The sequence below is a fragment of the Anthonomus grandis genome, chromosome 16, assembly GCF_022605725.1.
Source record: "Anthonomus grandis grandis chromosome 16, icAntGran1.3, whole genome shotgun sequence".
NCBI classification, from domain to species: Eukaryota; Metazoa; Arthropoda; class Insecta; order Coleoptera; family Curculionidae; genus Anthonomus; species Anthonomus grandis.
This window is the reverse complement of record NC_065561.1, coordinates 9006681-9033589: the sequence shown is the minus strand read 5'-3', so window position 1 is coordinate 9033589 and position 26909 is coordinate 9006681. Positions and strand designations below refer to the sequence as shown.

Below are 26909 nucleotides of genomic sequence, written 5' to 3'. Positions count from 1 at the left end.
AACCATCTTACAGTGGTTTTGTATTTGTTTTAATTAATATTTATAAATATATATATGTTTCAGTAGTTATTAAAAACTATTGTATCATATAGGCCTTATTTGCCTTATATTTATAACTCATTAAAGAATTTGTTGATTTTTATATCATTTTTGTTTTAATAAAGAATATGTTTTTATTATTTGTACTTCTTTCTACTAACACACTATTAATTTTATTAAACAATATTATCATTTAAAGGATACATAATGATAATATTATGATTTTAACAGCGGTAGTATTGAATAAATACGGCTATAACATACGAACGACACGGGATACTCAGACGTTCGACGTGACGTCACGACTCGAGGGTTCTGGCTTTCTATATTACGGTGGCTTCGTTACTACTTTATGAATTGTTCAAAATAGGTTCCGTTCTTCTCCAAGCACAAGTACAGCCGGTTTCAAACTGTTTTCGGACGTTTTGAGGAGTGTCAGATGAAATACTTCTACACTCCTCTAAACTTCTTTGTTGTAATTGTTGAATTGAATCTGGTTGAGTTTTAAATACAACGGATTTCAAGCGACCTCATAAAAAATCCAGCGGTATCAGATCTGGTGACCTAGGTTGCCATTCTATGGGTCTCCTCCTACCAATCCACTGTTCTGGGTAATGATTATCCAACCAATCTCTTACCAGGCGTACATAATGCGAAGGCTGTTGGAAGTGCAGCAAATGTTCATCTAGAGCCAGATTTTCATTGGCGTCCATTTGATTTTCCCCCTCATGAACTATAAGAGGTTCTCTAGTTGTGTCGAACATTTCTGCATCAATTTCTCCATTGACTAGGGGAGAAATTGAGGGGAACGATGATGCTATTGCCTAATTTACCCGCCCAAACATTTAATTTTTGAGGGTATTGTATATACAGATCGTGTTTTCGTTCGTTACTTATAGGAAACCGCATAGAGGCGAAATTTTGCAACGTCGCGCGTGTACGAGTGCCTGCGACAGAGCACCGCCCCGGCCGGCCCGAGGACGGGATTAGTAAACTGACTTTCGTGACAAAATGTCCCAAAATATTACGCGAAAATCCAGGCATTTTTAAAATATTTATTCTAATGCGGGTTTTAGAGATATGACAATGTGTAAAACTCGCATAGAATTGTAATCTTAAAATTTTTAATATGATGTGTTTTGCATAATGAAAATTAAAGCGTTATTCTAATACAAAATAAAATATCAACTCTGATAAACATATAATAAAAAATTAGAAATAAAACTCTAATAAACAAACTTAACAACATATCATTCTTCAAATAAAAGGCTCAAATAAACCGCCTTCTTTCGCAAAACAAAAACTTGACCTATCGTAAAAGCTATTTCGCACCTCCAAAAGAGTTTCAGGTAAAATGGAATCGGCACCTTCGACAATTTTATTTCGCAACTCCTCTAAATTTGTTGGCCTACTAAATTCATGCTTGTAAATGGTCTGCTTAAGGTAACCCCACAGATAAAAGTCATTTGGAGACAAATCTGGAGATCTAGGAGGCCATTTAATATCGCCAACCCCACTAATAAAGCTGTTAGGAAAATTATTTGTTAAAAATTCTTTTACCCTAGCCGCGTTATGAGCTGGACAGCCATCTTGCTGAAAATAAACCGATCCCGGATCTACATCAGGTAGGATTTGAATGGCAGGAAGAACTTGGTTTTGCAGCAACTCAAGGTACTTTTGGGCGTTTAAAGTGCCATCAATAAAAAATGGCCCTATAACATTGTCGTCCAAAATACCTGCCCAAACATTCAATTTCTGAGGATACTGGGTACGAAACTGAAAACTTCTGTGCTCGTTTTCCTGAGACCAATAGCGAACAATGGAAGGATTGTGTTTGCCATGTAATGGAAAAGAAGATTCATCAGAAAACAACATATTTTTTTAAAAATATTCGTTTTCATTTGCCTTTTCCATCATGGTTTCACAAAATTCCATTCTTCGCCACTGGTCTTCAGGAAATATTTCGAGAGTTTTTGAATACTTGAAACATTTGTACCCATATTTTTTCCAGATACGAGCAACAGTTTTATTGCTCATTCCCAGTTCCTCTACAACACTTCTAGTGGACCGTGTCGATTCAACTTCTAGGGTACTGCAAACCATTTCTTCCCGCCGTTCTATATCCTGGACCGCTTCAACAGGTGGTTCTTGACGTTTTGTGTGGCATTTTTTACAATCTTGAAGACAAAAAGATGTCTCAAAAATGGTAACCACATATAAAACCGTTTTTGCACAAGGAATCGGTCTATTCTCAAATGTCACTGAAAACAAATCTCTACATTGTACTGCCGAATTGCCTCCATAAAACCATTTAATTAGTTGAACTCTTTCGGAAGGGGTATAAACAGCCATAGTGAAAAAAACACGAAAATAACGTTAAAAAATTATTAATGCAACGTGCAGTAACACAGTAAAGTGAGGTCTGCTGACTCCCGGTTCAAAAAATAAAAACGAAAAATTCCGCCGCCTGCGAGCCGCAACCAAGCGGTGTTGCCATTATTTTGGGTAATATGTAGCTCACGATAACACGATCTGTATAAGTGTACAGCAGTTTGGCTTTCAGGCATCCCTAAGCACGACTTGGACCAAACAATGGTGATTGTGCTGCCGCAGTTCTCTGTGACTTGTCTAAAGCCTTTGACTACGTCAGCCACGGTATACTGTAGAGTAAATTGGATTCAGGGGAATGGTCTTGGAGTGGTTCCACTCATATTTGATGGGAAGAGTGCAGACTGTTAACTTTCAGGGTCAAAGCTCCAATGAAATGAAGACTAGCATAGGTGTCCCTCAAGGATCAGTTTTGGGATCTCTCTTATTGTTAATCTATGTTAATGATTTGCCTCATATTTCAGTAAATGGTCATATTACCATCGTTGCAGACAATACCACCATTCTGTGGCAAAATAAGAATTGTGAGCAGCTTAAGGCAAATATTCGGACGGATTTATGTAAGGTAAAAAGATGTAAGCAAGTAAGTAGTAGTAAGCTAATAGGCTGTTCTTTAATATTTCTAAAAAAAAATATTTTAAAATTAAAATGTGCATTTAATGATGTCTTTTTAAGTCTTAATTTAGTATTGTCTACTAATGTGAGCAAATTTCTTGGGTTGTATATTCATTCTGGGTTAAAATTTGAAAATCATATAAGCACATTATGTAATAAAATTTCCTCTGGCTGTTATGCTCTTTGTGTCATTGTGAATAATTTAAACAGCTCAGTGGCTAGAGCTTCATATTTTTCTTTAGTTGAAACATCTTCGTTATGGCATTTGTTTTTGGGGATCATGTTTTTAGTGCGTCTTTAATAAGGTATTTATGTTGCAAAAGAGGGCTATTAGATGTTTATTTAGGGTCGGTGCTCGAGAGACTTGTCGTCCCTTATTTTTTAGACACAAAATTCTTACTTTGTACTGTATTTTTATTTTGGAAACAGTCTGCCTAATCTTTAAAAAGCATAATGGTGAACTCTTGGGTGAAATAAATGTGGAGAATATAGGTCATAATACCCGGCATGCCTCTTATATCAGATTGCCAATCCCTAGGTCTGAACAAGTAAAAAAATCAGTGGTGTACAATGGAAAGAAAATGTTCAATCATCTACCCTTATTCATACGCCAAAGGAAGAACAGCTTGGAATTTAGGCGCTCTACCAAAGCTTTTTTGTTAAAAAAGGGCTACTATAGCCTCACAGAATATTTTTCTGAAATATTTTAATACAAATTATTAAATAGGTTTGCAATTCACATCTGTTCGTGTTCATGTATTATTTTTTTAGTATAACACTATAATTTTATTGTTTTATGGAACTAACATTTTTTATAATGTATATTTTATGACCCTTTACTCTGGTGATGGTTTTACCTGTGTTTTTTTTGTGACTGGCTAATTTTAGCTTGGTTTTTTATTGTATATACTAACTGGAACAATTTTTGTAACACCTTTATTTTATTTTATTTCAGTTATAACTGTACTTCTTAAGCTTTGTTAACAACAATGCATATTTTGTTTTGACATTAAAGCATATTTTGAATTTGAATATCCGTCTCTAATAATGTGAAGATTGAAGTCGCTCCAATAACCACAGGTTTGTTTGTTGACTTTGCCACTTAAGTAAAAAATGCATTCGTCACTGAAACAGATATTCTTTATTACGGTGGGCTGAGTCATAATCTTGTCATAATTTCGCAAAACTCAATACGTCGGTCTGGATAATCATCCCCTAATTCTTGAGTAATTATGGATGAAATTTGTGAAGCTTCAATACTTTCCTGACTGACTCACGCGACAGTCCAGTTTGATCTGCAAGTTTACGAAGGGACATAGTGGGAGTCATAGCAACTTCACCAAGAACTTCCATCTAACTCACCGATATACTTGTGTCCAACATTTCTTTCCCGACGTCTTTCATTGAATATAACCGCCGTTTTTGCAAAGCAGCGATTTTGAGCTCCATAAATGAAAATCATTTCTACGCTTTCAGCAATAGTGTAAACCATTTTAAGAAACGACACTAATAATTGAAAAATATTGAAATTATTTATGAAATTAACTTTTACAGTTTTTTCACTGATTCTAGAAAAACATGAAATAAATAATTAACACTTGGACTCGGAAAATAAAGAACATGTACCTACTTATCATTTGATAGCAGGCATAACAAGAATCTTGTTTTATCGAAAACGCAAAAAAAATTAAATTGATTTATGTTTTGTAGTGCCGATATCGAAGACAAAATGTAAATAAATAAAAGAAATTAGAATCTATAGTATTAGTAGGTACAAATATTTTTAAACGCAGTGCTACGACGCGGTAAATGCAATCCGTTTTCAAATTAGATATTACATTACATGTGACTCATTTGTTGTCACGATTTAAAAGAAAAAAAAAATGCAGTTTATGTAAAATTTTATAAGGAACAGAAAAATGGTAAATAAATAGAGGTTGCCGTTTAAAAGTTTAGGGGTAGGTGCACTTGAGGCTTGAAAGTAACACGACAACAAATGGCTCAAAAATTGCCCCCCTTTATATGTAAATTGACGCGTTTCGCCTAATTTTCATACTATCGTTAGTAGAGGCAATATTAAATGCTGTTCGTTTTCAAATTGTCACCCTATATATAAATATAGTGGTAAAGGAAAACTTAAAGAATTAACTATCAACAAGAAAAACATTTGTACTCTGCCAACTTATGATATTGTTACGATATTTAAATAGGACATAAATAATAGTACATAAATATTTCTAGTAGTCGTAACTGATCGTGTTTAGTACTGTAAGCGTGTAAATAAATCTATTGATTATTTTCGTGTACAGATTATTCTAATTCACACCTTAACGAGAAAAACGCTACAATAATATATTAGAATTTTGTATGTAGAACATTTCAGAAATAAAAATATAATTTCTTTTTAATTTTGAAGAAAATCAGTGTAGATGAGTCAATATCAAAGCAATCACTATTATTCATATATTCATCCTGCCAAGTTAACAGTAGCGCACTGATTGCTGCTAGTGATCGCATAAAAATAAAGAATCAATATGTCAGTTTTTAACCTTTTTGCCTAATTGAATATTGTATAATAATATACCAATATTGTATATCTTTTGTATAATAATGATTTTCTGGATAATGTGGGTATCCTCGATCGATGGGTAGTCATTTCATTTTAAACTAGTCTATGAAAATGAAGTTTATAAAATAAACAGTATTAGAAGTAATGCTATCGGGGTAGATGGGATCTCTATAAAAATGTTAAAAGTTTGCATTCCTATTTGCCTAAAACCTTTAGTGAACATTATTAATAATTCTTTATATTCTGGGTGTGTCCCTGACATCTGAAAAAAAACCCTTGTTACTACAGTACCTAAAGTGAACAATCCAACCAATTTTGCCAACTTTATCTAAATTAATTGAGAAAATTGTAAAAGGTCAATTGACCAAATTATAGCTGTACGACAGCTCTTCTAAAAATAACAACAGATATTGCACTATGCCTGGATAATGGACAATGTTGTTCCACTGGTTTAATAGATATGACAAAAGTCTTTGATACTCTCAATGGCAAAACTAGTTACAAAGCTAATGGTTTAAAAGCTACCTTCAAAACAGGCAACAGGCAGTAAATGACTAATGACGACGGTGTGGTAACTTCTGGGTGGAGAAATGTAACCCGGGGAGTCCCGCAAGGGTCGGTGTTGGGAACACTTCTCTTTATATTTGTGGCTTAATTCATAAAATAATTTACTGCAGGTATCACAAGTATGCATATCATTATCTATATCAAGTATCTATATCATTGGTTAGTTGCCTGCCTGAATTTAATTAATGCTGATTTACAGAGGATCTTTGATTGGGCTGACAAAAACTCACTTTTTATTAATTCTGGTAAAACACAGGCAATCCTGTTCTCAAAAAATGAAATTACGTTGAATAATGGAGCGCCAAGTAAATTAAATAGTAAAGGTGATGAATTGGTATAGATGTAAAATTACCGGTAATTTAAAAATCGCTAATATTACCGATAATATTACGGTAATATTGGTAATTTATTAAAAAAAAAAACAGCTTTTAAACTAACACTAGTTTTTTTAATTGAAAACTGTAAAAACATTAGGAAACACAAAAAAAAACGAGTCAGAATGAACTACGTAATAGAGTGGATAATGGTAAATCATCCTCATCATCCCCAACCTCTTCATCTGATTCTTCTTTCTCCTTGGTTAATTCAGTCAAGTTTATAATTTCGAAACCGAGATCTTCTTTTTCAATTTCTTCCTCAGAATCCTCAGTAGCTTTTTCTCTTCTTAAATGATCTTCGTTTAGTAAATTATAATTATGGGCAATATAGGTTAGTTTTCTGGCTCTTTCCACGGTAAGCCTGTTTCTTCTTTGCCGATGAATAAATTCATAAGTACTTAACGTTCTTTCGGTTGCGGCTGTTGACGATGGTAAATTTAGAATGTCTACAGCCAATCTACTTATTTTAGAACTGGAGCAAATTCCTGCCCACCAAACATGGCCAGACATAGATTAATCGCTGGAAATAACGAATTCCTTAGCAAAAAGATTACCACCTCTAATTTTGTACTGTGCAAGTGCTTCCATAATAAGACCTACTTCTGAAGAATATTTTGGATGACGCCTTGCAGTTTCATACATGAACTCCGTCGCAACTAAATTTTCAGCTTCAGTTAAATTGTTGCCACGTTGGTTTGGTTCTAATAGGTAAGCAGCAAGATGAACGGGTTTTAAACATTTATTTTCTCGTTTTTCAAGAATTGAACATATTTTCTGGGATTCCAACATAGTAACGGATAAATTTGATACTTGTCACGTAATATAGATCTTATTTCAAAAAAGCAGATAAACACTTTTAAGATTGTTGGCCCCTTAGCTTCAAAAAACGTTATCCACTTAGAGATTGGCTGGAACAAGTCATAAGTTGCTTCTGTTTGTAACCAAAATTCATTTTGAAGAAGAAGTCTTACGGTATTTGTTGAAAGAACATCAGAAATATCTGGGTTATCATCAACTGCTAAACTTTTCAAGGAATGTTTAGTGTCTAAAAAGCTTTTTAAACAAGAAACAAAGGAACCCCATCTTGTTTTCACCGGCAATTTTAAAGAGATGTATCGCCCCGTTTTGTTTAACTGGATTTTTTCAAACCTTGCATGTAAAATCTGCGAATTTTTCAACTCTGATACAATTGAAATTATGTTCTTTTTAAAATTGGCAAAATGGTCTAATTTCAAGAAGTCTTCAACCAGAAGGTTTAGACCGTGACAAATATAACCATAATTAGTTATGTAATTGTACTTGCTGCTAACTATTTCACGAGCCTTTTTATGTTAGCTCCGTTGTCAGTGAAGTTTGATTCAGTTGAAGTGAAATTTGAAGCTCCCAATTCTTCCAACACTTTTTTAATTTCTGAGGCCAAAAATGTTGCTAAATGTCTGTTATCTTCGGTATGGATTGATTTACAAAATACCGGAAGAGGTGTATTAATAACAAAATTGGATATAGAGTCATTTCTACAATTTGACCAACCATCCATTTGTAAGCTTCAGATAGGTGCTTCACTAATTTTTGAAGAAACTGCAGCTTGTATTCTAGTGTACTCGGATTCGAGTAGTGGATTTGACAACTGGTAACAAGAAGGCGGTTTATATGTGCATCTCATTGTTTTGAATACATCTAACCATACTTTTTTTGTTGTCATATCTAATGGGGCTCCTGAGACATTGCCAGTATTTCATCAATCTTGTTGTTTTCTTGAGAGGACATGTTATCAATATACAAAGAAATTGTACTCTGTGATGCTTTAGATGTACTTGAAAAAGAAGAACTAGCTGAGGAAGGCACAGGCCGAACCAGTAAAGCTATTTCTGTGTCTAAAGTCTTAAATGCGTGTCCCTGCTGAGAGGTTTCATAATCGGCAATTTCAGTATCACTATCTTCTAATACCATGGGTGAACTTCGCGAGGTATTGGTATTATTGTTACTACCGAAAACAGTTTTAACAGGCAATTTCCCTTTTTTAAGAATGTGTACTATATTTTCAGGTATTTTGACACATTTAAGCAAATGTTGGAACTGTCTGATAACATTTCTTTTAAAGGAGGTTTTACAATATTTACAGGAATAGTTGTCTTTATCTAGATCGTAGTATCTCTAAACATAACTCATTGGCTTAACCATATTATCGCAACTACAAAATAAACATCATGCATTTCGAGAAGAGGTCAACTTAAAAAAGATTTACTCACCAGTTTAAATATCACCTACAATAATTACAGTTATTTAATAAAAATTGCACTGATAGTTATAATGGCTATATACAACCCTTTTGTACCAATAATGCCACTAATTATGATCAATACAAAGATACTGTTTACAAAATATCGCTTGCCACAGCCCCCGGGGAATCACAGAATTTTTATTACTCATATTTTGGTTATTCGCCGATCCCGATATATATATCAAGAAAGCGGCGGCGCAGCGTTATCCCACTCCGTACGGCACGATCGTCTTTCGTCCTTGCGCCAGTAAAGTCAAGTAGAGCTAGGCGAATAGCGAATAAATAAGAGTAGAGTGAAAAAAAACCCCAATATTACCAATGTTACCGGTCTTGCAGTAATATTACGTAATATTACCAAAATTACCGGTAATGTTACCTCGGTAATATTACCCTTTACATCACTATGAATTGGGATCAAGTAAAATGGGCCTTTTTATGGATAATCAAATGTCACTTAATGCGCATGTAAATTAAATTTGTCAACAGTCATATTATAAATTAAAGTCATATATAAACTTAAGATGTTTTGCCTGCTAGTACAAAAAAAATCCTTACAAAGAGATTAGTGTTTACTGCTGCAAAAACAAAATAATTATTAAATCCAGAAAATTCAATATTCCTGTGTAAGATTTACTAGAAATTTATCGTGTGAGTGAGCATGTAAAGCAGGTCTATAGTATTAATATGGCACAAAGAAGATTTTTGGGTATAACCTGCACTGTACATACAGTACTTAATTTTCGTGTACTAGAATAACTGTCAGAATTCCTTATTCAAAGGGGAGATACACATAATGTAAATATTCGCTATAAAAGGCACATACACTGGCAATTCCCCAGCATAAAACTGAATTTCTGAAAAGTTCTTTCATATATACTTCTGCCTGTATTTACAATAGCCTTCCTTCAGAAATTAAAGACTTAGGCATGGCCCCTTTCAAGGTTAAATAAAAAAAATTTTTGGAGACTGATGTTATTTTAATACAGGTGTAACTTTGATTCTGGTATGGTTCTCAGAATCATTTTTGTTTGTTTAAGTTTTAATTTTTAAGAAAACTGATCTATGTCTTTTTATTGTTTATTCTGGTGGTTATTAAAACACGCCTAGCGGTACTTTCCACCTTTGTACGTATATAGAATAGATGTAATTTATTTGATGTGTACAATAAAGATTATTTTATAATATCAGATTTCGGATAGGGAAGCTATTTCCCAAAATATATCTGGTACTTGCTTACAAATATCCTTTACTATTAGAGGAAGTAAAACTAGAGAAAATCTAGATCTATAAAGATCTAATTCTTAAAAAATTAAATGTTGATCCTAGTTGCATAATAAGTACCATCATAATGATTTTAATAGAATATTATTATTATTCTATGCTTGTCACTAACTATTTCTGTAAGTGAGATAAATATTACCTAAGTGTTATTTGTATTCCTCTTATAACACTAGCTTTTTGTTTATAAGGTTACTCTATGTCTGAAGGTAACATTTTAACTCATTACGCCTCTTGGTAAAAAATTATTAATCGTAAAATTACTGAAAAGACTTTGAGATGACATTTACAAAAACTAATCAATTATTTTTACGGAAGTTGGTACAGTTATACTGATTTATACTTCATGTACATTGACCAGGAGGTATAAGTTCCCATTAAACATCCGCGCCAACTCACTTTGCTTCCTTGTGCTTTTTATGCATCGAAGATAATTTCAGATGAGCCCTCCTGTCCGCGTCTCCTTGTTTTGTCTTGGCCAACGCCCGTTTGAACGACAGAGTACACAGCCAGCAGAGCAGTTTGCCATCCACCTAAAAAAGCAATACAAGGAATAGTCCGGTGGGGAAACTGGAGGACAATGATGACGGCTGGTTACCTTTTTATCGTCATCTTGTCGATCAAAGGCGCACTTTTGTTTGCACTGCTCGCAATTAACGGGAGGTCCGTATTTGATTTCGGAATTGGTGCACCTCTGACATTTATTCCCTATAAATGCTGCTATAATGTTACAGTACTCGCAGGCCGAAGGTTTCCCATATGATTTAACATTCTGTTCACACTTTTTGCAAATCGTGCTAGTATTACCCTTAGAAGTCTGTTGAAATTCGGAGCGACAATATGTGCATTTTACTACTGGGAACGCGCCACGACACTCCTATTTAGAAAAAAAAGATGAAGATGGTTTATTTCAGTAGAAGTTTAGGGAGAGGAATGAAAGAGGAATTATAAATAATACAGTTGTAATAATAAATATTTATTTGAATTCTCCTTTTATATGTAAGCAATGCTCATAAATAAAGCGTAATAATTATATAACTGATATTTTGTATTTGATGCAGGTTTAACTTCTGTCAAATTATTTAATTCCCATAAATATATTTTGGGATTTTTAGCAATGAAGTACATTTTTAGTGATTTTAACAAGTTTTTAATGTCAAGATCGGGAAGGGGCTGCCGCAATGGGTGTGCTATAATGGAATACTTATTTGGTCACAACTATAATGTAATAAATTATATTAAATATGATGAATGATTTATCCAACGATCATATTCAGGATTAAATTTTTATCTTTTAACATTGCAATTAGGATGAAAACAGGAATGCGCGATCTCTGCATGTGGATACAACCTCTCACTCAACAGGTAACATATAACATAAAACATATATATAATTAATACAATATACAAAACCTATGTAGGTACCATGGTAATGGTATATAAACAACTTTTAAAATATGGTATAATGAATTTTAAAATATATTTTATTTTTTATTAAAATTATAATAAGAAATAGACTTGTGTAATAAGTTCCATATTCTAGCAATATTTAAGTTGTAATTTGTTAAGTAATTTAAGAATGTCAATAATAAAAAAAAGGAATTAATTATATAGTTAAAAGATTTAAATAAATATTAATTGTTCTTGCACCATTAGATATAACAAACAGGAAGTTTAGGAGTTAGTTCCAGTAAATAATATCTTGGCTCTGCTTAGCTGAATTAGAAGATTGCAACAGATAACTGAAGGTTATAAGTTTAAACCCTACAATAGATCTACTTTTTTTTTAATATTAAATAATTTGTCTTTTTCCATAGAATCAATTTTTTGTTTTAATTATGTATTTGACCACTAAACAAATCTACTTAAAAACTTTATTATAGACAGAGTGCACAAAAACAGAAATTGATGTAAAAAAAAGAAGCTGGATCATTAAAAGTCTATTGTGTATTACTATACTATATATGCCTTTGAAATGGAATGAATGTTACATAAATTATACATACAAAAATACAATAAATATAAATTACATAATTATATAAATCATGGTGGAAAATTCTTAAATATTAGTAAATATAGTAGGTTTGTTGTTAGTGGGTCCCTTGACTTTGACCCTAGGTCTATTGTGGCTAAAAATAAATATAGTAAGTAGTGGATTTTAAGTATAGAAGATAAAAAAAATTATACAATTTGCTTAGAATAATTCAAAATTTTTCTGGCCTGTTGGTTTTGAATGGACTATAAGAGAGAATAAGCTTGGATTAGAAAATAGGTGGTTAATTGTTGTGTGCTCTATGTGTCAATCAATGCCTATGCTGATGAATGTAATTTATGGTGTATTTATGTATTTTTCCACACCAGACAGAATTTCAAAGAGTTCATCCAAAAATTTCTTTGGAATTTTTCATTTAACCCCTCTTCCGTAAATATTTAGTATGTATTGCACTAATAAATGTTAGAAACTTATATTCAGTATATCTATAATGCTGACCAAGAATATTGTGACTGAAACTGACTGATATGCTCATAACTGGCTGGAATTATCTCGTAACTTTTTCGTGTCAATTTGTCAACATTATTTCATTGGTTACATGGATCTTTGTGCTAAAATCATTGCCTTGGGTACAAATAATGGGATTAAGCTATTACTATGATAACCATAAACAAGACGGGCATATTGAGCTTAACTGATTGCTATAATATAAAATATTTGCATAAAAATATTTTTTCCATAAGAGCACATAATTGGAATAGTCATTCAAAATCATTCCATGTTCAAACTTTTTCTTTCATTAAAAGGTGGTATTTGATATAATCATACTATATTAAAATTTACTGGTGTTTACATAAGAAAATTATTGTATCATGCAATCAAACATTAAAAAGAGACAAAATAAAAACCAGAAACAGTAAGTTTTGTAGAGGGTGTTCCATTAATAATGGCTCTTAGCTGTATCTTGGGAAGTATTTATTAGTTGTACAGCCTAAGGAAAACATTTCCATGAGAAATGGCTGGAAATTATGTTTAAGTTTTTAGAACCGGTGCTAGAGAGATAAGAAGCATTACTAACAAATCAAATGAGCTAGGTCTCAGTCAAAAGAGCATTTCTTACAATATATTTTTTGTAAAGAATGAATAACAATTTTAGAGTAGATGCTAGGAAACGCTGTCTTACAACTTGACAAACTAAAACAAAAAACTTCTGTGTTTTTCTTAAATTTTTAAGTTGAATTGAAGGTTTGAAGTAAATATAGTAATAAATGCGAAAAAAGGATGTTAACCTTTATTATTTTTAAAACATTTTATTACTATGTGACACTATTAATTAACCTTTATATCAATAATTATCCATAAAACATTAATAGTAGAAATTAGGTAAGGTAGGTAACAATAAACATAGGTAAACAATAAACAATGTCTGTGAAGTGAAGTTATAGTAGGCCTGGACAAAAGTTTTAAAGTAATAGTTTTCTAGTAAACTATTAATGTCAAAATGTTCAAGATATTTCTTTTTAACATATTATAATTTCACTGAGGTGTCATTTCATTCTCACCGTCCTGGCATCTTAAATAATAGTTATTAGTCTATCTGGCATTATAAGACTTCATTGTATTGTCATTTTCACTTTTTCCAATTATGGGTAAAGTTAAAACATTTCCTAATAATCAATTTTAAAGAATGAGAAGGATCTGGCACAGTTCAAGACTTGAACACTGATCTGGAACTAATTGAGAATTTGTGTGATGCAAATCATTTAAGTTTTAAGTGTTCAATGGACAATGTTCTGTTAACCAATGAGCTTGTTCAAAAGCACCAAACTAGCAAATTCTTGGGTTTAATAATTGATAGTGAACTGAATTTCAGGAACATATTCTTAAAAACTTAATAGAAAACTTAAAATATGTCTAGCTTCTGGATGCTATGCTCTTAAAATAATATCATATATTTTAAATTTTAACACTGCCAATGTATAACATGCTCTCTCCTAATCCCACCTAAGCAGTGGTATGTTTTTAGAATCATGTGCCAACACCTGGTAATATTGTAAGAACTCACTGTCTAAGTCCTGTAATTCTAAGTTACTTCATATAATTAAAGCTTTGTGTATTTTAATGCACTTTTCCTGGGTGGCTCTGATTAAGTTGGCACTATTGGTATCTTTGTTAATATTTAATATATGGGGTCGGTTAAATTAGCAATAAAAATGGTGAAACAAAATTGAAAATCGCGTTCTTGAGAAAATATGAAAAATATACCTTTGTTAAATGGAATCCCCTGTATATTTTTACATAAATCAAAAAATATTTTTTTTCCTAAGAAAAAGGTGTATTTACACTAATAGCCTAAATCTAAAAATAACAAATTTAAAGCTTATATAGGAAGGATTTGTTGTGATAATAAAGCTAGTTTTTAAATTTAATTTTATTTCTTCCTCAGATTTTATTAAAATGGCCATATTCAAGAAGGATGCTGATACCTTGTCTTAAAAATAATGTAATGTGATTGTATATTAAGTGCATGCATTCTAATTACACAAAAAAAAGAGCAAACGTTCTCAGTTTATTATTTTCGCGAGCTTAGTAATAATATATATAAAAGAAAAAGGCTCGTAAGAATTGTAAGAGAGCCACATTTGAAATAACTTGTATTCTGTAGAAATTTCATTAAATTATAATTATAAAACATAATTGTTTGTTGCATAGTTGAAACTCTGAAAATAATATAATATCTACTCATCCATCTAGATTCTGACCATTTATTAATGGTAAAAATGTCCAGTCTTCTAGAATACATGTCTTAGAAGCACTTCCTGATACTAAGGTTGTCACAGAACCACAAGCTATAGTAAACATTTTGGTGTCACTCTTTAGAGAGACATGGTTCTGTAAATGTCAAGCACCCCTTCACATAATTTATCAATATTAACTTAATACTGTCCACAAAACAAATGCCAGACAATTGCTAGAATATCACCTAAATTGTAAGCAGGATATTCTGATTTGGGTAACCAGTTACAGGCCAATCTCACAACTTTGCAATTTTTCAAAAATATTTGCAATTATTTTGTATATCTTTGTTTAACTATGTTAAAGGTGTCATCTTCGTTGACCACCACAGATTCTATGGGTAATCTTGTGTTACAAATTTGTCCAGTCTGTCTAGTCATATTTTTCAAACAATTGATGCTTGTGCTAAGGTTCATGTTATTTATACTGACTTTTAAAAATCCTTTGATCAGAGACCTATATATATTGTGAAATAAATTGAGGCAGTATGGCCTCTCAGTTGCGTTATTGAGTTTGTTTAATTCATATTTGCTTAATCAATCCCAGTTTGTCAAGTTTAAAAGCTTTAAAATTACATATTTTTAATGTGTTATTTAACTTACTTAATACATTACGTAAATGTCATAGACTGGTATTTGCTGACTTAAAGATATTTTATTTTTTATGTATATATAAATAGCCTTGCAGATTGCTTCGGTGCTGTTTGAAATTTTTGTGGGTTTTGTGTGCTGAAGACTAGGACTTATTCTGCGAAGTGTAGCATAATCAGTTATTCCAGATAAAAGATACCCATTATTCCATTAACAAAACTTTGCATAACTGTTTAACTCTGATTTACCTTCATAGCACATATTAACAGGATTATTGGATCAGCTTGAAAGAGGTATGAATTCATAATTAATCAAATAGAATCAAATCAAATATTTATTAATATATTACACAGTATGTGTATGCACAAGTCAAAATGTCTAGAAATATCTGTAAAACAGTAGAAAATTAAACTACAACATTCAAATAAAATATAATAAACAGAACACCTAAAGAAAAGAAACCTTCACACAGAATCAGCAAACAAATGCAAGTAACCAAGAATCTAAAAATGTATAGGTAGAAAAGTTTATAAAGAACCGACTGCTCAATATGCGCACAAACCCATTTTTCAACACAAAATCGATAGAAAATCCGGTAGCAGAGAGAAAAGACGACCGCAATATATTTTCTCTCGCTTCTTATAAAAGAAACCGCAAGAACAAAGCAGCCGCCGTACTTCGTTTCTTTGTACCTGCCAGGGATTTAAAAAGCCTATGACGTAGCCTGAAGGCCTAGTGGCTCAGTGTCGTCTCGTACGGGAAGTGAGTTAATCGCGTTATAAGGCATTTAAAATCTGTTGTGTGTATTTTTTTAAAGTATAATAGTGAAATAGACTATAGTTTTTTTAGTTAGACTATCCGATTTTTATTATAAAAGGTAAGTAAAATTGGTTTAAATTATTCAATTGTCTAATAATTTAAAAAAATTAATTACTGTTAAAAATTATATTATTTAAAATATACTTTGATTTTAAGTGACAAAATAATAGGTATTTAACTTCTAGGTATATATGTATAGCCTAGAGTGTGCATGTGTATATTAATTTTTTTACTTTCTAATTTTTTTTAGATGTCACCTAAGAAAGTAGGCAAACAAGGACAAATAATTCACAGCCAAGGAAGAGAGATTATTTCTAACGTGGCAGCTTTTATGAAAAAAGAAGCAGAGCAAGGAATTACTATTCCTTTGAAAAATTTTAGGTAAGTGAACAATATAAATTCATATTTTATTGTAGGATGTTTTCAAATTTTAATTTTTATTGTATTGATAACTTACAATAATAGTATATAATTATTTTAGACAACGTACGTTAGCTGCCACTCGAGTATCCCAGTCAACTTACAGAAGAGTGGTCCAAGAGTCAGAAGATATAGAAAATATACCTTCCTGTTCCAGCAGGCCTACAGGCTCATCTGATGAAGAGATGGAATGGTCTTCATCGGATGAATCTGATTTAGGTTGTAATACACTATCTGATAGTGAATAAAAATATATAATATGTAAAATAATGAAATAAAACTTTAAGCTTATACCAATTTGTTTCTTTACACAAGTCGTTTAAAATACCTAATCCTTAAAAAAAAAAGCAAATAAAGAATAATTTTCAGCTACCTATTTGAAGTCCTGTTTTAAAAATAATTAGCGTACTGCATCCTCCTGTAAGTAAAACTTTTTCTATTAGATTTTTTATGGGCACATCACAATGCTAAAAAATATAATTTTAATTTATCTACATTTTTTAAACGACTCTCGGAGCAATTAAATTCAAATAATATGCATTCTTAGTTAGTATTTCAACTAAATCAAACGCACTTATAATATCGCTAGCTATACCTACTAAAAATCTAGGACTATTTAAACTCTAGTACAAATAAATATTAATAATTTCAACAAGTGTGCCGCCTCCACTGTCTTTAGACCTCGACATACTCATCTGACCCGATCGATAGAATAACGAGATGCGCGGATTTTGCCGTCTGTTGATGTCACCGGTTCTTTATAAACTTTTCTAACTATATATTTGGATACAGTTATAGTTTCATACAAAATCATCAGTCAGAGAACAATAAAACAACTTAAATAAAAAGCATCATTTACCAAATATTATTTAATTTGCTTAAACAATATCTTCACTTCAAGATTTCTTATATGTATATTTTAATAACAGTGAATGACTTGACACAATAGTAATTAGAGCCTGTTCTGGTTCTAGAGAGCTAGGTGTTGTAATGGTACATTACAATGTTAGATATATCTCAATAACTTCTAAATTGGAAGATGTTATTAACAATGTAATTTAAATATGAATAGATTTAGGAAATGTAAGTATATGAAACAACCACGGTCCTGATACAACTCTGTTGAAAATTAAAGATTTCATATGCATACTAGAATGGCCTCAATTCAGAATTGCATAGCACATATTTGCAGAAAAATAAGTATGGTAGGCAGACAAAATAGTGCATAAGGATATAATATGGACAAAAAAAACTATTTACAATGTACTAATCCTGCCTCACTTTAATTATTGTTCTACTGCATTAATTTTATTAAAACAAAGTGAGATGTCAAATACTTCAAAAGTTTCAAAATAGGGTCATGCATCATGCATATAATACTAGGTAAACCAAGATTGACCCCAATAAAAGACATGTTACAGGCTTTAGAATGGTTACCACTCAGAGAGCATCTTTTACACAATACACTGACATTTGTCCATAAAATTAAAGTTGTTCATGCTCTACAGTATCTGTTGAGTAAAGTCACATTCTCTGCCGAAATATATGATCAGAACACACAATCTGGAAATAATTTCTATGTACCTAGAGTTTCTCAAGAACATGCTCAAAATCATTATTTTTTAATGGTCTAAACAAATACAATATGTTGTGAATAGAAATGACAACAATCGAAAGTATAAAGTTTTTTAAAAGGGCTTGTAAAAATCATTTAATTCAGAAATTTAGTATAATAAACCACTTTCTAAAAAATTTCTAAAAAAATTTCATGTTGGTTTGTATCTCATTTTTGTTTGTTCTCTTTTTATAAAAAGTATTCTAAGAAGTTATTTACATGTTCTTTCCATATTAATTTATATTAATTTAACTTGTTGGTCTTTGTTGCATTTAGGGAAAGTCTATTCGCCAAAGACCATTCATGAATATTTTTATTGCTTTCAGCTATCATATCTAACATAGGATCAGAAGTGGAGAACTGGATAACATTACTAGTATCATCTGTAAAAAGGATAGGTTTTAAATGTTCAACATTTAGAAGATCATTAATATACATGAAAAATAGTAGAGGACCAAGGACAGAACCTTGTGGAACACCATGTTTCTGTCAGTTGACATACTGTTCAAAAAACCAATACTGACCCTGAAGGTTTGACACAATTAGTCTCATACCATTAACATCCAGATAGTATAGTTTTAATTTCTGTATAAGGATCCCATGAGAGACACAATTCAAACACTCTTAGAAATTCGAAGTTTTACTCTGGAATTTACATTTAAACTGCTGCTTTGGTACTTTGTCAAATGAAAATTGGGGTACCTATGGCTGCATATTGGAGAATACACTTTATCAGTGTTTGTTTAGTGCAAGTGGTAATACATTTATCTGATTGATTTGTTTAGTGCAAGTGGCATCCTCAAGCCTTCTTTTCACTCTAATATATTGTTAAGATAGTCTTTATATGCCATGTATGCTAGGTTTGGGTCTGCCATTTGTGTAATATAAAAAGGTTCATGTGATCATTGATGCCTTAGTTAATTTGTACCTTCAGGATTGAGATAAGTTTCTTTGTTTTAGATATATTGGTCTTTTTCTATGGGGTTAAATAACCTTTATATCCTATCAGTACAGCCAATTAGAAAAAATTATAAATCAATATTATAAGTTAAGAATAAACTAATAAACTATTTTATTTAAGAAAAAAATGTTAATATCTATAATCCTAGGGAGCACTGCAAGCCACTAAAGAAATTAATCTTACCAAAAGCTTACTAAAGCATCGAAGAGTATTTTAACAACTCATTTTAATATTTAAAATTAATTATATATCTGTTGATTAGATTTTTTTAATTCTTATTTTATGTTAGTTCTTGCCTTTTCTTTTCTTCTTTTTTTTGTATTTTTTTTGATGATATGAAATATGCTCCTATGTACAATCAAAATGGATTCTGTATCCTGTTTTATCCTGCATCCTGTATAACCAAATAACTACTAGTATTGTAAATTCTAGAATTAGGAAGCTTTTAGCACATGTTTGTAAACTTAGCAAATAAACTATATTTTGACTTTTACTTTGAGTAATTTCTCTTTCCTTTTATTCTCTTGATGAATTTTGTCATAAAGCATTGTAAATTGCAAGTATTTTTAACCCCCTTGTAAACTTATAATTGTTGTTTTTGTTTGTTTGCCATTTGTTGTTATTTTGTTATACATAAAAATTATTATTTAATGTTTTTTGTACTTTTATCTATTTTTTCTTTTCTAATACAACTTTGCAAGTAGGAATTTTAGCTCTTGCTAATAATACTATTAGGTGAAAATATTGTTTGGCCTGTGTTCATGGACATTAATAATAGGTTAAATATAAGGTTTTCATGTGAATGTTAAACAGCTATTTGAAATTAACATTTTATTTTATTCAAATCAACATTAACAAAATAAATACACCTATTGATAAAAAAATCATCATAATGAACATTGATGATTCCTTCAATCATCTTATTAAGGTGCTGCAGTGTGGATTACTTGAATTAATGTGATTCTGATTTACTTACACCAAAACTTAATGCAAATTTTAAGGTGGACCAATTCCTTATTTAAAGTGGGTTGTCCAGATCATGTCAGTCAAAGGTTAAAACAGGTTAGGAATGTTTGTTTACACTGTTAATAAACAATCCAATCAATTGCTCTGTTATTTTAATATGTTATTGGATGTATTATAACAATATGTTTATTTGTAGAAAAAAAGTTTCCCTGTGTTAGCTTAAAGAAAAAAATCTAAAATCATGTATTGTACATTTATACAACATATATGTAGCTTTCCCAAAAAGTTGTAGAATTGAATTCATTTATTACTTATACTGGCACTTAAAAACTGTTTAAAAGATTACATTTATTTCTTTTATATAAAACAGTAATAAACAAAGGATTGGTACCTTTACTTGGAACCCAAAGTTGGTCAGAACAATATTCATATATTTTCGTTTATATATATGGATGTCTTAGAATATATCTGTATTTAATTAACCGTTACGTTCACACCTTTGTAAAATAATATGTAAAAATAAACATTGTTTAAGATTATAACAGTAAAATTTGTAAAATTGCCAAGAATGGAACTCACTTTGCAAAGCTGTTGACCAGCTGAAAGGTCCTCAAAAGGAAAACGGGCAAAACAGCGAGAACACGCGAATAGGGCGGTTGAAGAACTCATTATAATACGATTTAAATTCCGTTTTAAAATAAAAGGAGTTAAATAATAACTTTCCGATACCGAATAAACGCAGTTTACAAAATGTACGAGAAATGGCGTGAGCGTGACGTTTCGTGTCTGTCTGGGATGCAATGACAGAATGACTTTAATGACATTGACGTCGTTTTCAAGCAGATATAAGACATAAGGCTGCTACACATGTACATGCAAGTCGGCCGACTTGGCTTGTACAGCTTAACCTAAATCCACATTGGTACGTAATTACGGATACGTAATGCTATCAAGCCTATCCGTGACATCAAGCCATCCACTTGAGACAAGCGTATCTGTAAAATGACGTTATATTTTTACTCAAGTTTTTGGTGTTTACAGTTTTGACCTCCCACAATTGCTTCAACCTATCTTTATGCCTTGATTGTACCCCTTTCTCGGATCCCATTAAAGTTAAAATATTATCCTCGTTGGCCCAAAGCTCGAAAGTAAAACCCCTAAAAAACCTTTTATGCGAGCTGCAGATACACTCTAAAACTCAGTTCAGGATGTCTCTTTAAAAACCCCTTTTGCCCCTTTTTTGCCGCAGTTGATTTTGTCATAGAAAAAGGGTTTTGGAGCCCGTTCTTGATAGCTCGCTGAAACGCTAGCCTCCTAATATCTGAAGCTGTTAGTGCATAAAAAAAACAAACTGTTTTTACATATCCAAACAATTTGTAACTAACAGATTTTAAATTTCGTTGCTTAGCGCAGGTCTTCTTCCTAACTTCGTAGCTATTAATACTTCTATTGGCATGCCTAATTTTACGTAATCAACAAGGGTACTTGGAACTTATTTATATTTTTGACGCTTTTAAATACCCCATTTCTTTGCTTCTAATGGCATTTACCGCAAGCTTCATGGCTTTTGCATCTTATGTTTTACGAACCTTTTCTTGTATTCCGTTCGTCTAGGAAAAAAAAGCAAAAAGCTTCCTGGTTAAAAGCATAATAATATGGTATATAAAACTTACTCTCATTTATTATTATGCAATCTACTTAATGACATGGTATGTAACAAACAAATAATTTAACCTACGTTTTTCAGAAATAACGCCAAAAACTATACTCTGTTAATAAACTTAATAAATATACCTGGACTGCTAATGCATATAGCCACCATACCCAAAAATGACTAGTGCCTGATGGCTGCCTTGGGTTGTGTCCTTTTGATGCTGGTCACTCTGAACATTTTCAGTGTTGTCAGTAAAAAGTATATTAAATAACGGTAATAAATTAGAGTTGGGCGATTCAAATATTTATTAATATTCGAATTATACGAATCGTACTAACTTAGTAATTCGTATTATTCGTACTAAAATTAAATCGTAGATATATGTTATCTCGCACAACTCAAGAACCACTTTTTAAAAAAAAATCTATTTATTAAATATTAAAATTTAAACTGCCATAGTTTCTGCCTATAATTATTCTGTAATTAATCTGTTTTTTACAATAAAACTTAAACCTATTTATACTAAATCTAACTGCTGACTACGTGAGAACTGTAGATTCCATAATATGGCGTGATCCGATTCAAGGATGCTGATTTAGCGGTTCCCATGAGAAAGGTCGCCCATGTGCATGGGAAGATCCAATATAACAGCTCCCCATCAAATAAAAAAGTTGATGCTATGCAACAACTTTTAAATTAAGCTTAACTGGATGGTTTCTTCCTGGATCGGGTCTTCTGGATGGATGCTGGTTCGTCTCTTGGGGACCAGTCTTTTCAGTAGATCGGTTCCAGGTCTTGGTCGTGGTGGTGAGTCATCGGTTGCAGGAAGGCTTAGTCTAAGGAGCTTGCGACGTCGACACTTGCAGAATATGTACAAAACGATAAGGGTTACTATCAAAATTATTGTCAGGATAGTAAACCAGTGGACATGCTTGGTTATAAAGGGCTCTTCGATTAGCTTCTCCAGTTGCTCGGAGTACTGATTTAGCTTATGTTGAGCCACATTCAGGTCGTATTCGTTCTGGGGTTGTTCATAGTGCACATGGTGTGTCCTCTGCTGCGGCTGGGAATACTGGGGTTTGTTTTGACTAAAAGAAGGACGATTTTTTAGCATTATTAGCATTTCCAAAATTCCTGTTCTGGTTTCCATTGTTGGTTCTCCATTGTTGTTGCAAGAAACTATTTCCATTTACACCTTGTTGTGGTTGATGACGGAAATTTGGTGGGTTCGGATTATGACGTTGAAATGCCTGTGGGTCACCATAAGAAGGCGAGTTAAAACGACATTGATTGGTAATATGACCAATACGACCACAAATTCCACATTTAGGCAATTGGGTTTGCCTTGGCATCATTGGTTGAGTTGTTGGCCTCTGCATAGGGGGTTTCGAAGTTTTCTGATTCTCAAAATATGAAAGCTGAAGCTCCCTACGAATTCTGGATTGGGCTTCTAAAAGTGTGGAAGGGTTGTTAGCTCGAATGAGTTGTCCTAGACGGTGTCCCAGACCCGTTAACAAGGTATTTAGAGCCATAGTCTCAATTAATGTGGTTTGTGCGAATTTTTGTTCTTTAGTTGTTAATAAAGGTGATTTTTGAATGCCCGAATGCATTTTTGCGTTTAAAATTGTAAACGGTTAAAGAATGTAAGTAGCGATTCGCCCGGTAGTTGCTTAAGACGTTGCAGGTCTTGTATAAGCGAAGACAAATCTCTTGAGTCACCAAAATGTAAATTCAAGAGTTGTTTAATTTCAATATATGACATGGGGTTACGTGATGAACTAATTAATTGCGCTGCCCTACCTCTAAGTTTATTTTTATTATGAATTACTAAAAATACTTTTTGTTGTGCGTTTGCCATATCGCACGCATTGATAAAATTGCTTAAAAAAATGTGATCACCCTCAAACTCGGGTACAATTGAAAATATTTCAGAGAGCTTATAAGGCTCTACCTCAACACTGATGTTCGCATCTTAAAAACGTTCTTGACCTTGTTCGGCTATTTTGTTAAATTTACTTAAAATGCAAAAGAAAATATAACAATTCAAATACTTGAGTACGTTAAGGAAAAATTGATTAAAATTAAGTATCTAATAAATTTTATTTTATTTTAGGGAATAGGTTCAAGGACAAATATTTTTGAAAAATCGAACAGTTTCGAATTATCAAAACACTCAAAAAAAATAACAATAAAAATGTTTAAAATCAATCAAAAAACAAATAATATAAACGAGACGATTCTTTACTTACAAAAAATAATACTCCATGAGAGCCGTGTTCGACTGCCAGGTGGTTAAAATGCTTTTGTTCCTCCTGAAGACGTCCCAGTTGACCAATCGAATGATCCCAATCGACTGCGCCAAATTGTTATCTCGCAAAACTCAAGAACCACTTTTAAAAAAAATCTATTTATTAATATTAAAATTTAAACTGGCATAGTTTCTGCCTATAATTATTCTGTAATTAATCTGTTTTTTACAATAAAACTTAAACCTATTTATACTAAATCTAACTGCTGACTACGTGAGAACTGTAGATTCCATAATATGGTGTGATCCGATTCAAGGATGCTGATTTAGCGGTTCCCATGAGAAAGGTCGCACACGTGCATGAGAAGATCCAATATTATACAATACGCCATGACATATGTATTGTATAAATGTACAAAATGCCGTTACAATGCAAAAATTGAAATAAACATCATCATGGTATTAGGATTTATAAGAATCAAGCTTTTCAGAATAATAAAACAATTATTTTAAAGTGCATACATCTATCCCAAGTTAATTGAAACTTTGTCTTATTTTAGGTGAGAATTACTTTCTTTCGTAAATTTTAACGAAGTTCTTACTTAAAGATGTGCAAGAAAAATCTCAGATCTAACGCAACTATCTTAAATTCTTAACTAAATCTAACTTGGCTTGCTACTTGTTCTTGTTCACCTGATCGCGCTGCTACGAGGCAATTGCCAGCACGATTTTTAGATTTGGGAAAACCGTCGAGTATGTACCCTGTTCCCCGAATCGACACTTTCACAATATTAAATCATCAATTACAATACGAAATTTTTCAATGCACGATGTCGCCTCCACCACGATTCATCCGGCATCATACGGTCGGGTTACCGGCGTGAATAAGATCAGCTACCACCGGCAAAGGGTAGGGAAGGGTCTGGGAAAGGGATTTAAAGGATAGGAAGGACAAACAACCACGTGTTGATGGGATGAAGGATAACGCGGAAGTGGGATAGAAACTTTCACAAAGTTCAATTCTGAAATATACGTTGTAACTAACGGCAAGGGGTAGGAAGGGGTCAAGGAAAGGAATCCGTAGGATAGGAAAGAATGAGAACAACCACGTGTTGACTGTATCCCTCGCTCGTTGAATAAGATTTATGAAACTTCTGGGTGTAGGATGATTCCGCAAAGGAAAGCGGTCTACGTATAATACCGCAGCAGCAGCATCACTTTGAAGACACTCTCCATAAATAAGCAACATATCAACTTAAAAATCACCCTGTATATACATATTAGGTACATGCACTAAAACAAATATTTTCAATCCATATAATGAATTATCGTAATATGTTGTCTTATTGATATGCATTACAAATTTCACCTACAATATTGGACAACGTTATAGCAAATATATTTTTAATCTATAATTGAAAGTAACTCGGAACTTTCATTACTGCTCAGATATCAATCCAGTACAGTGGAGTTCAAATACTATCAACAGTTGGAGCTTTTATGTTTATAGCACTATTAATGATACCTGATTGCTTCGTCGTACTTTTTACCAGATAATATGCATCGACATAATTTCTAAACATTTTTGATAGCCGATAGTTTTGACGCCCAATGTTGCGATTCTGTTTTAAACTTCCTGGATCCTATCCTCTACCAATAAATGAATCCGCTTTTTCACTTAAAAAGATTTTTTCCAGAATTTCGTCTTTAAATTCTTTCTTGTTCCCAAAATCATTTCTTCCACCTGACGAAACTGTGAAAGATGACGCGGAATTGCAGATGATTGAGCTTGCTACTTGGACTTGGACTTGCTAGTTTTAATGGGTTCTCCTACGAGGCAATCTGCCAGCACGATTTGGAGATTCGGGAAAACCGTCGGGTATGCACCCTGCTTCCCGAATCGATTCACAATTTTTAATACTGAAATGCACGATGACGCTTCCCCTACGACGCATCCGGCATTATCCGGCCTGGCTACCGGCGGGAATAGGTTCAGCTACCACTGGCAAAGGGCAGGAAAGGGTCTAGGAAGGGTTCCAAAGGATAGGAAAGGAAAGAATGACCACGTGTTGACTGAGTGCAGGATGACGCGGAAGTGGGCTTGATACTTTCACTAAATTTACTTCTTAAAGTCACGTTATAACCAACGGCAAGGGGTAGGAAAAGCTTTAGGAAAGAAATCCAAAGGATAGGAAAGAAAAAGAACGACCACGTGTTGACTGGGTGATGGATGACGCAGAAGTGGGCTTGCCACTTTCTATTTTGTTTTTGTAAACATAACCTCCCAAAAACTTTAATTGTTTTGTTTCCCTATAATTGGCACAACTGAAATTGTCAGAGTGACCAACATCGAAAAGACACAATCACGCAAAATAACAGCCACCTAGTAGTGGTCATTTACTTTTCATTGAATTGGCAGTCTAGGTATTTATCATATACTTATAAACCCCAGTTTACAAGTATATGGTATTTATTAAGTTCGTGGTTAAAATCTATAGACATCGAAAACCTCTACAGTAACAAAATGACGTTTTAAAAACAATGATAGAATTCAGTAATTTTTGTAGGAATTTGATCTGCGTAATAGTTCTCTTGATTACTATGGAAGTTACGAGATGGCGCTGAGCATTTCCAGATTAAGAGTAATGTCCGATATTAGAAACCTATGCGGTATTAGGCTATGTAAAAATTAGCTTTTCTTTGTTTTATTTATGTCTTACTTACCTCTGAAAT

General features: G+C 32.5%; 1 protein-coding gene and 1 pseudogene across 1 annotated transcript in view; both read right to left on the bottom strand.

Annotated features, from left to right (window-relative positions):
- LOC126745471 (protein FAM76A) overlaps positions 1 to 21067 on the bottom strand; it is a 39113-nt gene extending 18046 nt beyond the window's left edge. The window contains exons 1-3 of the mRNA XM_050453326.1: positions 20854 to 21067; positions 10713 to 10991; positions 10514 to 10647 (exon numbers count right to left, since the gene is read on the bottom strand). Of these exons, the coding sequence (XP_050309283.1) occupies positions 10514 to 10647; positions 10713 to 10991; positions 20854 to 20943 (503 nt within the window). The 5' untranslated portion in view covers positions 20944 to 21067. The remainder of the gene's footprint in view (positions 1 to 10513; positions 10648 to 10712; positions 10992 to 20853) is intronic.
- LOC126745474 (uncharacterized) lies at positions 6356 to 7538 on the bottom strand (annotated as a pseudogene).
- Positions 21068 to 26909: the final 5842 nt, after the last annotated feature.